We start from the raw sequence: 16106 nt of genomic DNA, 5'->3' as shown, positions 1-16106 counted from the left end.
TGTACAGAACAGCCGATGTAGCCAACTAACTGACGATTTCAAAACAGTTCTCATGTAATCAGACCATGTAAATGATTATAGCACTTTCAAAATGATTTAAATATGCATATATGCATTTTCTCCCCCCACGTATCCATATAATTTTTTTTTAGCTATTTCCCTTTTACGATTCTCCATTGTTGTGTGCCCAAAAGTCACAACTACGAATAATCTCTCAATTGTACAATTATATATGTATATATAGGTCACAATGACAACACCAAAAACTTATGTAAACAACAGAACAATTTGTCATTGTATATTGTATAGAGTATAAAACTATATAGGCTGATAGCACATCAGTTCTCCAGATCTTCTACTATACATAGGTATATATATTTATATATGTATACAAAGTAGTAGTAGTAATAAAGTGTTTGTGCAATCGCAGCAGTCATCAGAGATAAAATAACATTTGCAATGAAATATTTATGAGTGGAAAATGTCGTATCTTTTATTTGGGTGAAATACAATTAAATGAAATTGTTAAAGTGACTTCAAGTAGTATTGAATTATGGTAGCATTGAAATATTCACAAGACCAATCAACAATAGAGTTCTCTTTTTCTCTTAATCTTTTATCTCTCTCCCTCTCTTTAAATCTCTTTGTATTTTTCTCTTAGGCATTTAGCAGGCAATTGATAAATAGCCTAGCTAAACTAACGAAACAATTTGTGGTTTAAAATAGAAAACAAAACAATACAAAATAAATTGAAATCAAAATAAAACGTTTCCATTTGGGTTGAAAAGCTTTTTTTTCCACCTAAAGAAAAGAGCTTTCCACGAAATTGAAACCGAAATTGCATTTAATTGGGTGGTCTATAAATGATGTAAAAACACTCCACGTTCATATATGGCGTCCCACCTCACCTGGATCATCAAAAATTCTAACTTACACTAATCTTTCGACCCAAATGAGGTTGCAGTTGCTGCTGCCGTTTCCATTGCTCAATCTGTTCGACACTATAATCGCTTCGTCGTCGCATCAAGAGACATTGATGCACTGCATTCGGCGAATGATGGCGATGCGGTGAGGAGTGGGCACTGAAACTGCTTTTGGTGGTAGTGCCACCAACTAAACTACCTCCAATATGCCGTCTCTCGTAGACCAATGTTTGTTGAACTGCAGCCGCACTAGTAGGAAGCTCTGTACGAAGCGGTGAATGACCTACAGAGTGGCGCACTCGACCATGTTGTTGCTGTTGTTGTTGCTGTTGTTGTAGCTGTTGTTGTTGCTGTTGCTGGTTATTGCTATTGCTGTGGGCCTTGCGACGCAACAATGACGACGACATGGCCGCTGTTAAAGTTGCCGTCAACTTTTTGCAATCTTTTTGCTGTTTAGTTTTGCCATTGCTAATGTTTGTTGTTGTTTTTGGTATATTGTTGCTGCTGCTGCTGGTGCTATCATCGCGTCTGCTTACGTGATGCGATTGGCGTTGACCATCGACAATATCTTTGAGATTTGCACTATTCAATAGTTGATAGTTGAGACCGGCTGTTGGTCCATTGTTTGACATTAAGGCTGGCAGATTGCTATAACGTTTCTTTCGATGATATTGCGGAGAATTGCTCAGAGAGCGAGCTTTGCGTGAAGATTTTGCATTTTGGTTGTTGTTGCCATTGTCGTGGCTATTTTTGTTGTTGTTGTTGTCATTGTCGGCGGGTAAATTTGGGTCAAAGCGTACGCTTAATTTGTTGCTGTTGTTGTTACTATTTTTGTTGTTGCTGATGGGCAATTTGGTTGTTGCATTCCTTGTTGTTGTTGTTGCTGCTGCTGCTGCTGCTGCGAAAGGCGAGGGCAACACACCAACACGCGGTGCGCTTGACTCAAAGGCGGAATACCGACGACGATACATGTACACACACACTCAAACACACACACACACCACCCACAACACTTCACTTTACGTAGATGATGAAGACGTAATAAAGAATTACGCGCAAACAGTTATCAGAGCGCGATTTGTTGCCTCTTGCTTTATTTTTTTTTATTATTTTTAATTTTTTTCTCTAAAACTTATTTATGTATTTTTTTGCAGTTCTCTTTACGCTAGCTTTCCTGTTCCGGGCACGTCTGCGCGCTTGCAAATGTAAACTTAAACTGGTTAAGAGTTTTGGCGAGCGTAGATGAACCCCCCACACACACACATACACACGTACTTATACTTTTACATGGCACTCACTCATCTGATCAGCCAAAAGAGAGTCTTCTATTTGTGTTCGTGTGCGTGTGTGTGTGTTTGTGCGAGAGTGCTAAAGCTTAAGTAAATACAAGAACCTAAAAGTGGATACACGCATCAACGAAGATTAGTATACACTTTCAAAGGCATAACTAGTTTAGTAGAGTTGAGATAGAAAGAGATAAGAGAAAGAACCAATGAAAATTATATACAATATCTTTCAAACTCAAACATTAAAGGACATTCTTCAGGATATCTGCATATAAATAATACAAATTTCGAGTAAAGTTTTCATTGTTGATAATTTCTCATATACCCTAATCAATAGTAGAGTATTGTACCGATAGCGCATGGCGCATTGGTTTGCATTTGCCTTGCCGCTTCTTTACCAAATATTTGTACAGAGAATGAGAGAAGCAATATGTGGGATAAGTTGTCATAATAAAGAAGAGAAAGAGTGAGCGCGAGAGAGAGGGGAGGATGAAGGTACTTGCACCCACACGACGACGACGATGGCGACGACATTGAGAATGAAAGAAAAGCTCAAGAAGGCCTCCAGTGGCCTCTCCGTGCTAATTATCATTATTATCAACATGACCATCATGATTAAATGTGAGTCAGAATAGAGTAGAGTGAATTGAAGAAGAAGATAAAGCAAAAGAAGAGAGAAGCGTTGGGTTTTTGTGTAAATATGCCTGATAAACAAAATAAACTGTGCTACAAATACAAAAGATTATAAATGAAATAGGTAGAGAGCAGCAGCTATATCTACATCCCACTATATATACACACACACACACACAAAGATACAAAAGAGTACTTAAGGCACTCGGCATTTGGCAATATATTGGAAATCATGTGAAATGATGTGAAATGTACGCAGCTAATTAATCATCATTAGCAAGAATATATCAATAAGCAAAAGGAATGCCAACAACTGTGGGCTATATATACATACATACATATATTGTTTTATGCGTTGGGACTTTCACCACCGACGCAAAACTCTGACGTAAACTGACAAGAATTGCTCACAGAAAATAAATAATAATGATTGTAATAGTTGTTATTGTTGTTGTTGTTGTTGTTGCTATTAGGCAAACCAGTTTTAGCAACAGACACAAAATTGTAAGAGCATTACGTGACCTTGCTGTGGTCAGTTGAAGGCATTACGTGAGAACCATTACATAGATTAATATACATAGGAAATATTAAAAAAAAAGTAAAACCCATCATGATGGTTAAATTAATCACTTATCAGTCACTTGACAAAAAGTCAACCTAATGAATAAATAACCTTTGCCCGCCCCTTGACTAACTAATTTATTAAAGCCATGACAGCAGTTAGTTTTAGTTTATGAAATTGAATGACTACTCGTTATTCAATCAAGAAATATACCAATTCGGACCCTATTTGCCTAGAGAGTGTCACAAATTAAAAAGAAAATGGTTTGCCAGATAGAATATAAGTCTCTGGATATATCTCTAATTTACACCTCAGCAGTATTTGCTTGTAAATTGAATCACGTGTTTTTTGCTACGGTCTTATCTATCTTACAAAATAGTAAGTCGTGTGTAAAGTTTTGTTTCGATTTCTTAAATCCCTAAGTCATTTTAAAATATAATTTAAATATATAAATGAATATATACATATATAGTTTAAATATAAAAGTAAGATGTTGTTTACTTTGTTTAGAATTATATATATTTTTTACATTTATCCGCTAATTTAAACTGAAAGCTGTTAGCTGCCTAACAGAATGGGAATAAAGTTTTTGCATACATCCCCATTTGCACGCAATAAAAAATTTTTGCATATGCCCCCAAAAGATGCAACGAAATCTTGATAGATCAATTTGAGATCTGTTGCAGTAAAAATTAAACGAATTAACAACTGAGTTTCCTATAATCCTAAATTTCTTATGTTTGCTTGTTAAGCAAACAAACCATTATTTCTACCCATTCGTATAATTTCTTATGTTACTTACCCCTCTTGAATCTCTGAATAATATAGCTGCATGATGTGGATCTAAGGTGCCATCGCCACGTAAACTTCGACCGGCAGCACCAACTGAAGCTCGTCGTTTCTCCAAGTCAGCAGAGGCACGACGCATATGAGCACCTGATTTACAATAGGAAAGAAAATAAGAAAAACAAAAGTTAGTAAGAAATAGAAATAATACACTATTATTCATATTTTATAGTAAATAGTCAGCAAGTACCAGTTCAACAGTTGTCTATCGATCTCATTTACCTTCTTTAACAATGCGATCATAAATCTTATAGGTGGCACCACAATCATCCAAAATTCGATTTGGCCGACTGAGAGTATTGACATCCAAACTTTTTGAACGTGTGCGGAAATTCTCTTGTGGATCATTCTGTGGCGAGGTGCAAACACTTTGGGCATCATGATGTTTACGCGGCCAGACATGCATCTTTTTGCCAAAGTGCTTGAGTAACTCCTGTATGGAGTGATGATGATGATGATTGTGGTGATGATGATGATGCTTATGCTTCGGCTCCTTGTGTGGTGATCCCTGACTGGGCAATTCCTGTTCATCAATGCTGAGACTCTTGGCAAATGATGTATTATCGAACCGTTGCCGTGGTCCACCACTGTCCATGCTATTAACGGACTGCCGCGAGCCACCACCACCACCACCACTGTAATCGTCCAACGAGCTGTTTGCTGCCGAGACTCGATGGAATATTGAGATGGCCGTGGGACGTTCACAGCTACGCTGTTGTCCCATGGCGCCGGTGTGTGTGAAATACTGATGATCAGCCTGACTTTCATAGATATCATCGAGATCGTGTGGAAAGTAACCACCCACTGGGGCAGTGGGTGGCGGTGAGCCAAAATCTGGTGCACCGCGACGCATGCTCTGTAATTGGGGTCGGGAGAGGAAGTGATGGTGGATTGAATTACAATTAGATGGAAAACTCTACAGTTTAGCAGCACGTTTATAAAGAGCGGGAAAGGAACTGATTCTCCTTTATTTTGATTTACTTTTCCTTCAACACGGTGGTCAGCTGTCTTTTGTTATTCATTATCGATAACAAAAAAAAAAACATGATTGATCGATTTATCTCAAAATTGAGTGGGTGTTGTGTGCAAAAATCGATGTTTGTATGTACGGTAAAGAAGCAAAAAAAGGAAAGCCAAAAAAGAATAACAAAAAAATATAACTTTCAAAATGAAACTTGAATATTTAAACTCTACACATCTACGAAAATTTTCAAATGGATTTCTGTGATACTCTATAAACCTGCTGCCAAAATACTGTATTCTGATTTAATTATGAAACTCCTGCTTACGCCATAGATAGCCGGACTGTGAGATCTTTCAAAGAAACTACGTTTCGAGGATGGTGTACGCTTGAGACTGCTGCTTATGTAACCCGATGAGGAATCATATGAATTGCGGTGACCTCCTCCAGCACTGGCACCACCTACTCCTCCTCCTCCACCGCTAGCACCGCCTGATTGATGTTGATGCTGATGGTGGGTGGGTGACTGACGATAATGATTCGCCAACGATTTATTTGCATCGGGCACCGCTTGCGGCTGTGAATGCAAGTGACGATCTGATTGCCATTGAGCATAGGCACTGCCAGTGACTCCGCCCATGTCACCACCACCGCCGCCAGAATTGTTAGAGTTATTTGAATTTGAACTGGAACTGCTCGATGAATCCACACTATAGAGTTGACTGCCTTGGGAGGTCTCACTAGTGCCGCCGCCACTAAAACCGCTGTATAGATGATGATGCCGATTGCTGGTGTGCTGGGACCAGCTTTCTCCGCCCGCACTGAGTTGCTTCTCGACGGCATGTTGCCGATAGAGATGCGTTATGCCATGCATTTTGAATTATATTTTAGTTTTTGTTGTTGTTTTTTTCTTTTCTTTTCCGTTGTCAACTTTCCTTTTTTTGGTTACACTTTATTAAATGCAGTGTAAGTCGTTAAATTGGTTCGTCAAATTAACAATATTTAATCACTTTAATCAGTTGGATTTTTAGTTTTATATTTTTAAAGTCACATAATCCTTGAACTGTAAATAAAAAGCACAACAAGCACACACACACACAGACTATTGTAATTTTTATGTTTAAAGCTTTTTTTTCTTCTACTTTGCTCTCCCGCGTTCTTAGTTGAACGCACTTAAATTAAGTCAAAGCTGCAGCAGCCAGACAGACGTGCGCCGTAGTTGTTGTTGTTGTTTTTATTATTGTTGCTCGATTGTGCGAAACATTTTCACAATTTGATTTGTTTAAATATATATTTAGAGAGAGAGAGGGAGAGATAGAGAAAAAAACGCCACATTTACTACTTTTAGCCAGCAGCAAACACAAATATTGTCGACTGACACTTCACGAGGTTTTAAAATGTTTTTTAGTTGTTGTTGTTGTTGTTGTTGTTGTTGTTGTTGAGAAGCTAACTGCAGCAACTGCGCAGCAGCAGCAGCAATAGCCGCAGGCTTGCACTTGAACAAGTTCAGAGCACCACCCCCACAACCACATGCCGCCACTGCCACTGCCATCGCCGACGTCGACGTCGACGTCGAAGCCACCGCCAGCCAAGGCAAAGTCAATGTGCGCTAAGCTTTTTTTTATTATTATTTTCACTAGGGTAATACAGGTACATTACTTTCTTAGGCGTTTCAAGTATATATATCAATGGTCTATGGATAACTGTAACTGTTTTTAAGGACCCGGACAAGCACGAAAACCCTAATAACGTTTCAATTGTCGTAGGTCTTCTGGTTAATTGATTTTTGAATATGTTACGCTTAGAAGGGTATTTCAAAGTCGATTCTAGTACCTATCTTATGACGTCGCAGCTGTTTTTCTTATTGTTGCAGTTTCTCATGTTGTTTTTATTGCTTATTGGTGCTGCGGTTATTTCTGATGTTGCATATGAATGAATGCACTAAACAAATAAAATAGCGAGAATTTGCATAAGAAATTTCATAATCAAATTGACAGAATAATAATACATATGATTATCATAAAAGTGGCAACACTTTTATCACTTTCATAAACTGCAATTACAAATGCGTTGCGAAAAAGTTTTAAAAACAATATGATAAATTTTCACAAAAAGAAAATAAAAGACTTCGACTTTAGCTATGAAAAAACAATGTTTAAATTTCATAAAAACTTTAAATCAGCAGTTTAGACTGATTTCAGATTGATTTGTCGAGTGAATAACTAAATGATTTTATAAGGAAATCAAATGGTAATGATTACAACTTAATTAAAGCAATTTACAAGTTGTCTACGACAAAATATATATGTGCATATATATTTATTTACATAATCTAAGGCAAAGCTCTGGTTAAAAGCCATATGCCCCACTTGTAAGTGGTATAGGAAGAGGCCGCCTTTATCTTTACAGTTGTAAACAACAAAGCAAATGCGATTGGTCGAAGAGGAGGCACGAAAACCAAAGCAAAAGCAAAGAAAGCAGCAAAGTTCTATTTTTACTATCAAAAAAAAAAAAAAAAATACTAGGTAAAATGTGATAACTGATAACTCAGGGCACGAAATAGAAATGAAGAAACGTCAATAAAAATATAAAAACAAATTTATTGATTATATTTTCCAAGTTGTTTTCGGTGACATATTTCAACAAACAAAATTATTTAATTTAATTCCATGTAAAGAACAAAGAATGACAAAGAGAGACAGAGCGAGAGAGAGAAACACCAAGTTCAATTGAGGTTAAGTTGTGGCCCAGCCACCCACTGTCCTCCTCCTTTGATGCCCGAAAAGCTGCCCATGATTTTCGTCACGTCAACTTATTTACCGTAATCAAATTTTTACGCACAAACACACAGACATAAATATAATGTGCAGGAGATTCTCCCCCACATACAAATACACATACACACACAACCGTTTGACTAAGAATGCCAAGAGAGACTGAAAGAAGAATGAAAATGAAATGAAAGAATATTGCACGTGCTGCCGCCATCGATGCTACGCATAAACAAGTGCCCCTTATAAAAGAGAGAGAGAGAGAGCTTAAAAGAGAGTGAACAATTGATGCTGGTTAACAGCGAAATGTTAAGGTTAACAGTGAGTAGGTGGCGGGCGTCCATATTATGGCGGGTTAAGACAAACAACCTTGGCAAAGAGAGCAAAAAAAAACAGCACCTACAAATACAATTATCTTAAATAAGTACGAAAATTGATAATGCATTAGCAAAGGAAACGGTTGGTTAATGCAAAACTTTATACATATGTATATATGTATGTATATCTGGACAAGGACAAACCCCTAGTGGATCATAAATACGCAAGTAACACCCAACTGGCAGGTCGTAAATTTATCAAAACTCTCAAATATTAACTTAAGATAGGCGCAAAATGAAACGTGTTGGCATTTTTTCTTATTGTTGTTGTTGCCCTGCCCCCGCAGAGCCTTATGCGACGCCAAAAAGTAGGCAAAGATAAAAACATGATAGCTCAGGGTATTAGCTGAGAGCCGAAACAACTCCCTATACAAACACACACACACCCTATTTGGAGGTTCAAGGACAACGCATGCGTAGTTAAAAAGTGAAAGTATATGTACGAAAAGAGGCTAACATACTTTATTTAAAATCGACATACTGCCAATTTCCAGAAATTGCGCATTTAGGTCAAGTGTACGAAATCTATTTCAAAATATTTGATTTGATTAACGTCTACCGTCTACCGTTTTGTAGTTGCTATTGCCTTTTTATTTCGAACCATTTTATATGCCAAAAATTTAATAACACGATAAGACAATCAGTTGAAGAGAAAACAAAAATTAATGCCAGACCCCCTGGTAGACAAGCCCAGCCCAGGCGCCCCCCCTATTAAAATACATACACATACCCATAGACGATAACGAAATACTATACTCTATATATTGTGATTAAAAATACTCCATGGTTCATTTGTTTGCTTGTCTACCTTATCTCAAAGTGTTTACAAAACAAATATGCAATACATACAAACATTTCTATACACATAAACACCATATGGGTGCATGTGTCGTATACTTGATATTTGCCTTACTTGGTTTTACTGAATGTTAAGCAAAACAAGAATTATGTTATGTTGCTGAGCATTACAATTTTGATTTTGGCCATCATTCACCTTGAACGTGATTGGGTATAACTATCGATACTTATTGCCATTACACTGGCAATGCCCGTGAACATTGAGAAATGTGCTAAGGTGTGCGATTTAAGGGCTTGGTAAAAAGGAAGGGAAATTAGAATCCATAAAGAGACGGGGGACCTGCACTTGGATTCCAATTACCCACAAAATTTATGCTGACTTTTGTTTGTTGAAATATTAAAAAACAAAAAGTGTAGAAAGAGCACTTAAATGGAACGAAAAACAAATAACTCGATGATTCAGCTTTTGAGAACTAGAGACATGTCGACAAAAACAAATTTCCAAATGAAATCAAAACCAATAAATCGATGTACTTTCGGTGAACTTTCATAGCATAGCAGCACTTTATCTATCGATTAAGTGCTTGTTAGTTGAACTCAAGTCAAACACTTTCAATAAGACAGCGAGAGAGATAATTATTTTTATAGAACTTTGGACTTTTGACCAAAAAAAATCAACCACCACACACAGTGCACTGTGCAAATGACCTTCAATGCAGTCGCTGAACTCGAAAGGACAGTTGGGGGTTGAATTCGACCTAGATTTGAAAATAGCCCAACAACAACAAAAATGGGTGCATGACCTTTACAGAAAACTTTGAACCTTTCTCTGTCCTTGCAACTTTGTTTTTCCCCAAATGCGCCACGAACTTACGTTCAAGTACAAAACAAAACCATAAAACTGTCATCTAAGTTGGTGGTGGTCACTTAAATGCAATTTTGCAGCTAGTAAAAATTTTAAATGATTTACGATCCATAGAAAATGTGTAGGGGCGGTGCCCCTCTCTGTTTGTGAGTCTCTCTCCCTCTCTCTCTCTCTTAGTCTCTCCTTCTCTTCCTCTCTATTTCCGCATCATTAGAATTTTGCAATTAAACAAATGCATATGTCAGGTTACTACATGCGACCGGAAGCAACTGTACCTCACACATAACAATTCTCGTTGAAACAACAAAAACGAACGAAACAAAACAAAAAAAAAAAAATACTATTTGCCATCCGTTAATTAGTTGAGGAAAGAATTTTGTAACGATGGGGAATACCTTGAGGCAGTTTTTGTATATTTATCCGTATGTATCAGTGAGAATACTTATTCAATAGGTCCTTGAGAGACGAGGCATTCGTTTCGTTATTTTTTTGGCAACAAACATTTGCATATGTAGTTTTGTTGTGCTTTAGTTTTTAGCCAAGAAATGGAATGTCAAATGATCTGGTAATCAAGATGAAACTATTATACCAATATCGTTTATCAGTTTTGTATTCATATAGCCTTTGTAGTCTTTAATCTCGATGTACATTAAAGCCCAAGTCGTTTAGTTTCAACTCTCTTATTGACTTTATACGAACGAGCAACATTTTATGCCAAAAGTCTCATTACAAGTTGCCTATATATTCAAAAGCCAATCCAAATAGTTGGCTATATGTATTTTGAACCACTGAAAAAAGGATTGAAAGGGAGATGCTAGACAAATCAAAAATAAACTTGAATGCGCATTTAAAAATGAAATTCTAACTAAGCCAAGAAAATCAATAGTAGGTATTAAACAGAAGAAGGATATACAATATGTATAGCCATTACTATTTATTTTACTAAAGGACACGTACTTGGTTTCTTAATTACACAACTGGAATGCAAATCATTTGTACTAGGATTGCTGTCCCCTATTGTATTTTTCCATTTATTTATTCTCCTACCCTTTTCATTTAGTTCTTTTGTTTAGATTTTCTGATTAAACTGTTGACGAACTGCTCGAGGCTTAACTGTGGAATATAAAAAAAAAATTCTGCCTGTTTATACTATACACTTGGCAATCTCTAAAGTAGTTTTCTCTTATCTGCCATTTTTTTTTTCATGTATTTCTTTTTGGCCAAGCCCCAATAAAAGTCAAGAAATCACCAAGTATATGAAGATATACGTAATAAATATTGACCATAATGTGGCTCGTAAAAACTAATTAGCACATTGTGGAAAAAAAGGACAACAACTTTGAGTCTTAGTGTGAATTATATTTACATAAATTTTCATTGACGTCAAAGCCAAGGAGAAAAGCATGAAGAAACGTAAATATTCCTAGTAAGTATATAAAATTACACATGACGGCTAAGAAAAGGCAAACAAGAAAACAAAAAGAACAAGAAAATCATTGATAAAAATCACTAAATACAGAAAACATGTTGGACTTAGATTATCTAGTAACCAAATGAAGAAGAAGAGTATATACTCGATCAGCTAATGGACTAAGAAGTGTTAAGATCAGATATATACTCGATCAGCTAATGGACAAATAACTGTTAAGATCAGTCCTGATCTGATTCCGATTTTCATTAGCTTCTAAGTATGTAAGAAAACTAATATAAAATGTTTCCAAATTTCTACAAGTTTTTGCTAAAAGTCATTTAGCTTTTATCTACATAGCTAAAGTCCATCTTTCTATTTTGCAGGGTATCTTAAATTCGACAGTGTGCACAAAAAGTGCTCGAAAGGCTCCTTTCCTTTCACTTATATAATTTTCACGTTTTCTTCATCATTAGACATTGATGTTGTTGTTCGTATAGTGCTTAATATTTTACTTTTTCTTTTTCTTTGCCTGTTCTTCTGTTCTTCGTCGTCTTTGATAAATGGTTTTGGTGTGACGTCAACGAACAAAAGATTTTTTTTCGGGGGCAAATTGCTCGAGTTTCGGGGCGCGTGAATCCCATTTGTTATGGTCTTTTTGAAAGCTTCAATAATAATATGAACAATTAATTTTTCAAGAATATGGTTTAAAGAACCCCCGGTTCAACTATCTTTCTTTGTGTTAACTGATTTGTGTATTTACTAGAAAACAAAAAAAAAAAAACAAAGTCAAATGTCAACTCGCCCATTAGAACGGTAAACACAATTATACATTTATATATGTACAGAAATATCTGTTTATACATACATATATATTCTTAAGTTCGACTTGCACCCATTAATTGATATTGAAGTCACTGTTTTGTTGCCGTGAGGAAGCAGTTTCAACTCAAGTACTCGCCCTGAGGAGAAGCAACAACGCAACCGGCTTATTCCATATGCAAATGTTGCCGGTTTTGTTTTTTATTTTGTCTTCTCCTCCTGCTGCTGCTGCTAATGCAAACATACGATATATCTATGTATGTGTATATAGATAGATAGAGGCAGAGAGCTCTATATCCCCCCCATATATAGGTGGGGTATATATAGAAAGAGGGATTATATAAGAGGTTGAAAACTAGAAGAGAATGTGTGTGCGAGTGTTTCGATTCGACAAACGACGTAGTCATCGTTGTGGATGTCGTCGGTGTCGAGTCATTTATAGAGGGCGACAAAGGTCCCTAGATGTATTTTTTATATTTTGTGAATACGCTCAGTCTTGTGAAATCAAAGGCGAACAAAAACGGCCACGCGATGGGCATGAGTCAGTCATGGAAGGCTTAAATCTAGAAACTCGAGTGTTCCTCGATTATCTATATTCCCTTTCGATAACAATCTAGAATCTTAGTGGTAAGAGATAGAGATCGTTGTAAAGACAAGATCCATTGAGTAGATATATAGAAATATCCACCAAGGGTTAGGTTTACCTCTCAATAAATGCAACAGGCTAAAAAACTATTGACTATTTTAAACAAATTTACAACTTTTCGTATGCTTTTCAAAAAAACAATTCTTGAACTGACTATTGCATACTTTAGGGGGCAAAGGCTCTCAATGAATGCAACAAGCTAAAAAACTATTGACTATTTTAACCAAATTTACAAGTTTTCGTATGCTTTTCAGAATTTCTATGCATTTAAAAAAAAAAAACAATTATTGAACTGAATATTGCATACTTTAGGGGTTCCAAAGGGTACAAAGTTTCCCCATTTTAGAGCTCTTGATCCGCTAGTAGACTGACTAAAGTATAAAACAGTTTGGTTCTACTTTATTGTAGATATATGTATTGCAATGGTCCATAGTCCTAATGAAATTAGTTAAAATTCAACTCTAATACAAATGAAAAAATAAAATCTAAAGTTAAAAACTATAAAAATTTGTATACTTATGTAATTTTTTTGTAGTAGTAGAGACACTAAAAAAAAGACTTACAAAATCTTTTATATTTTGCAATTAAAAGTTGTAGGCAAAGTCACACATTTGCACAGAGAGAGAGAGAGAGGGAGACAAAGCGAGAGAGAGAGACAGAGAGTTAGTATGAGGGACTGTGTGATACTAGTTTAGTTAATTAATTTGTTTGTTGCAATTGTGGTTGCTGCTGCTATTTTTGTTGTTGTGGTTCGTTCGATAAATAAACAAACAAACAGCTTTGACTACTATTAGTCGTTTCTTGCTATTATTATTATTGTTATTTATTAGAATTTATGTGGTATATCTATTAGTTGATGTTGTTTTCGTTATCATAGAGAGAAAGGGAATTTCCAAGTCAAGTTGTGCCACCGGCTGATTGTTAAGTAAATACTATGAACTATATCTATATCTTTATATATTCACCATTTTACTTTGCATAATACATGGTACACACACTTATATTTACATTAGAATTGCCAATCATTGTGTGTGTGTGTGTGCGTGTGTGAATAAGTGTGTTTACCCATTCAAGTGCGCCGCAAAAACAAAAACTTGAGCAATTGGTCAGCTATTCAGTTTGGTTCTAAAAGGCATTACCCATTTTCGATTCTATTCTACGACATTTTCTGTTCCACTAGGTTAGTACTCAAGGTTATATAGCTTATCATCTTGTTCAAGTCAGTTGGCCATTGAATCGTGAATGCTAATTATTGCCTTTTAAGGTGGGTGTGTTTACCTTCTGATATATATGACATTTTCTATATTGTATATACTTAGGTATAAAGTTATCTATATATAAATCAATAAGCACTTTTTTTCTTACTGCCTGTTAAAATTGTGTTAATTTGTAATTTAAATTTGCAAACCCAAAAAAAATACATACAAACACATTGTCGAGCGGGCAGCAGCAAAAAAACAAAAGGCACGTTTTGGTGTTTCATTTTAAATTTAATCTATATATTATATATTTTACAGGGTTCATTATCAGCTTCCACTCTTTGTTTGTGCTCTCCCTCTCTCTCTACTTATATGTATGTTGAGATTGAGCTTTATAAAGCAGTTCAAGGACATTGGTTTTCTTTTGCTTACGTTGGAGGAAAGTTTTTATAGCCTCTCAACTGGGCGTGGATGTTTGTCATTGTTATTGGAGAAGCTTATAACAGCTGCAAAAGGACCAAGAACCAGCCACTGCCTGGGGTGTCATTAAGACGCCAGTTTGTGTGCGAGTGTGTGTGTGAGTGGGTGTGGCATTTATTGAAGAAGAATATATATATATATATATATTTCAACTGTAATGTAGTCATATTACTAAGAATAGTTTGCGGTTAATGCGAACGAGGGCAAATGTTAAGAAGAGATACTTGGCTTTAATGTTAAGTTAGAATAAACTACCATGGAGAATAAGCCAAAATGGCAAATAAACTCAATTATAACACAATTCTCTTTGATCTTTTTATGCAATTTTGTATTCTCTTTACATTCTTTAGTTAATTGGCAAAATTTTAAATTGAAAAGGAAACCGAACACCCTGTAAACAGTAACTAAAACTTATACCTAAAGAGTTGCAATTAAAGTAACGACAACTACAACAATTGTAATCAGACAGTCGTCAATCAAAACACAATATGAAATATGTATGTACAATGTTTTTGCTTTTTGTTGATTTGGTAATTTATAATTGAACTTAAAATTTAATTGCCGTTTAAAGTAAAGTTCCTCGTCTTGACCCAATTCTCAAAAACAAGTGACCCCAAAAAAAAAAACAACAACCATTCGACTTGTTTGATTGTATTTGAATCAACAACAATCGAAAATCATGAGAAATATCTCCGTGTCTATATAATATATTTTATTTTTCTATGACATTGAAAAACATCAATCTCAACTGCACATAAATGGAGGGGAGAGAAAAAAACGAATAAACTACAACAAAATCTTAACTTTCCAAAGTAAAAAGTTCAATGAACTAAAAAATTTATTAACTAACCTTGCATTTGTTATAACAGGTTTCTTCTCAACAAACTAGCAACAAAAATTTAGAAAAAAAACAAAAACATCTAATAGAAAATTCTAGAAGAAAACACATTAAATATATGACTGCAATTAAGGCACAAACATCCATTCATGGCTAAAAGGCGCAACTGATTGGCTAACAAACAAGATAATATAATATTGGAAAACTTTTTGACGACTTTGTTTTGATTTTGGGGACTTTCCCAATGAAAACTAGAAAAATTAATAGAGCAAAAATACAAAAACAAAAATCACTTGACAAAGTTTAAACATTAAAGGAATCGTTGATATATTCCTAATGTTAATGAATTCTCCAGAAATGTTTCCAGAAGAATTCCCGATTAAAGTTTTTCAATTGGAAGTTGGGATTGCATAAGGAACTTCTTTACTGCAGGGTATTTTAAAACTTAACATAAAAGGACTTAAATTTCAATCCTGTTAAGTTTTATACGCCCAAAAAAAAAAAAAACCTTTCACTTTTTAACCATGTTCTTTGACACGCAGATAAAAATGTATCTTTTGTGTCTTTTGCGTCGCACGTGAAAGAGGCCAACAGAATTTTTGTGCTCTCTGGGAGAGTGTGTGTGTGTGTGTTTTGTATCTGTGTGAGATTTTATCCAAAAAAAGAAAAAGAAAGACAAAAATACAACAGA

General features: G+C 35.5%; 1 protein-coding gene across 5 annotated transcripts in view; it reads right to left on the bottom strand.

Moving 5' to 3' along the window:
- LOC6650922 (5'-AMP-activated protein kinase subunit gamma-1) overlaps window positions 1-16106 on the bottom strand; it is a 67708-nt gene that overhangs the window by 7338 nt on the left and 44264 nt on the right. For 3 of the 5 annotated variants that reach the window (XM_023179949.2, XM_023179948.2, XM_023179952.2), the window contains one exon: window positions 4207-4340. In XM_023179949.2, the coding sequence (XP_023035717.1) occupies window positions 4207-4340 (134 nt within the window). Of the gene's footprint in view, window positions 1-934; window positions 2125-4206; window positions 4341-4472; window positions 5107-5539; window positions 6223-16106 lie in introns of those variants that run through there. The other 2 variants (XM_023179950.2, XM_023179951.2) reach the window with 2 other exon arrangements.

This window comes from Drosophila willistoni, chromosome 3R, assembly GCF_018902025.1.
Source record: "Drosophila willistoni isolate 14030-0811.24 chromosome 3R, UCI_dwil_1.1, whole genome shotgun sequence".
Lineage (NCBI taxonomy): Eukaryota > Metazoa > Arthropoda > Insecta > Diptera > Drosophilidae > Drosophila > Drosophila willistoni.
Note: the sequence above shows the minus strand (reverse complement) of the source record. Positions and strands in the feature narration are given on the sequence as shown.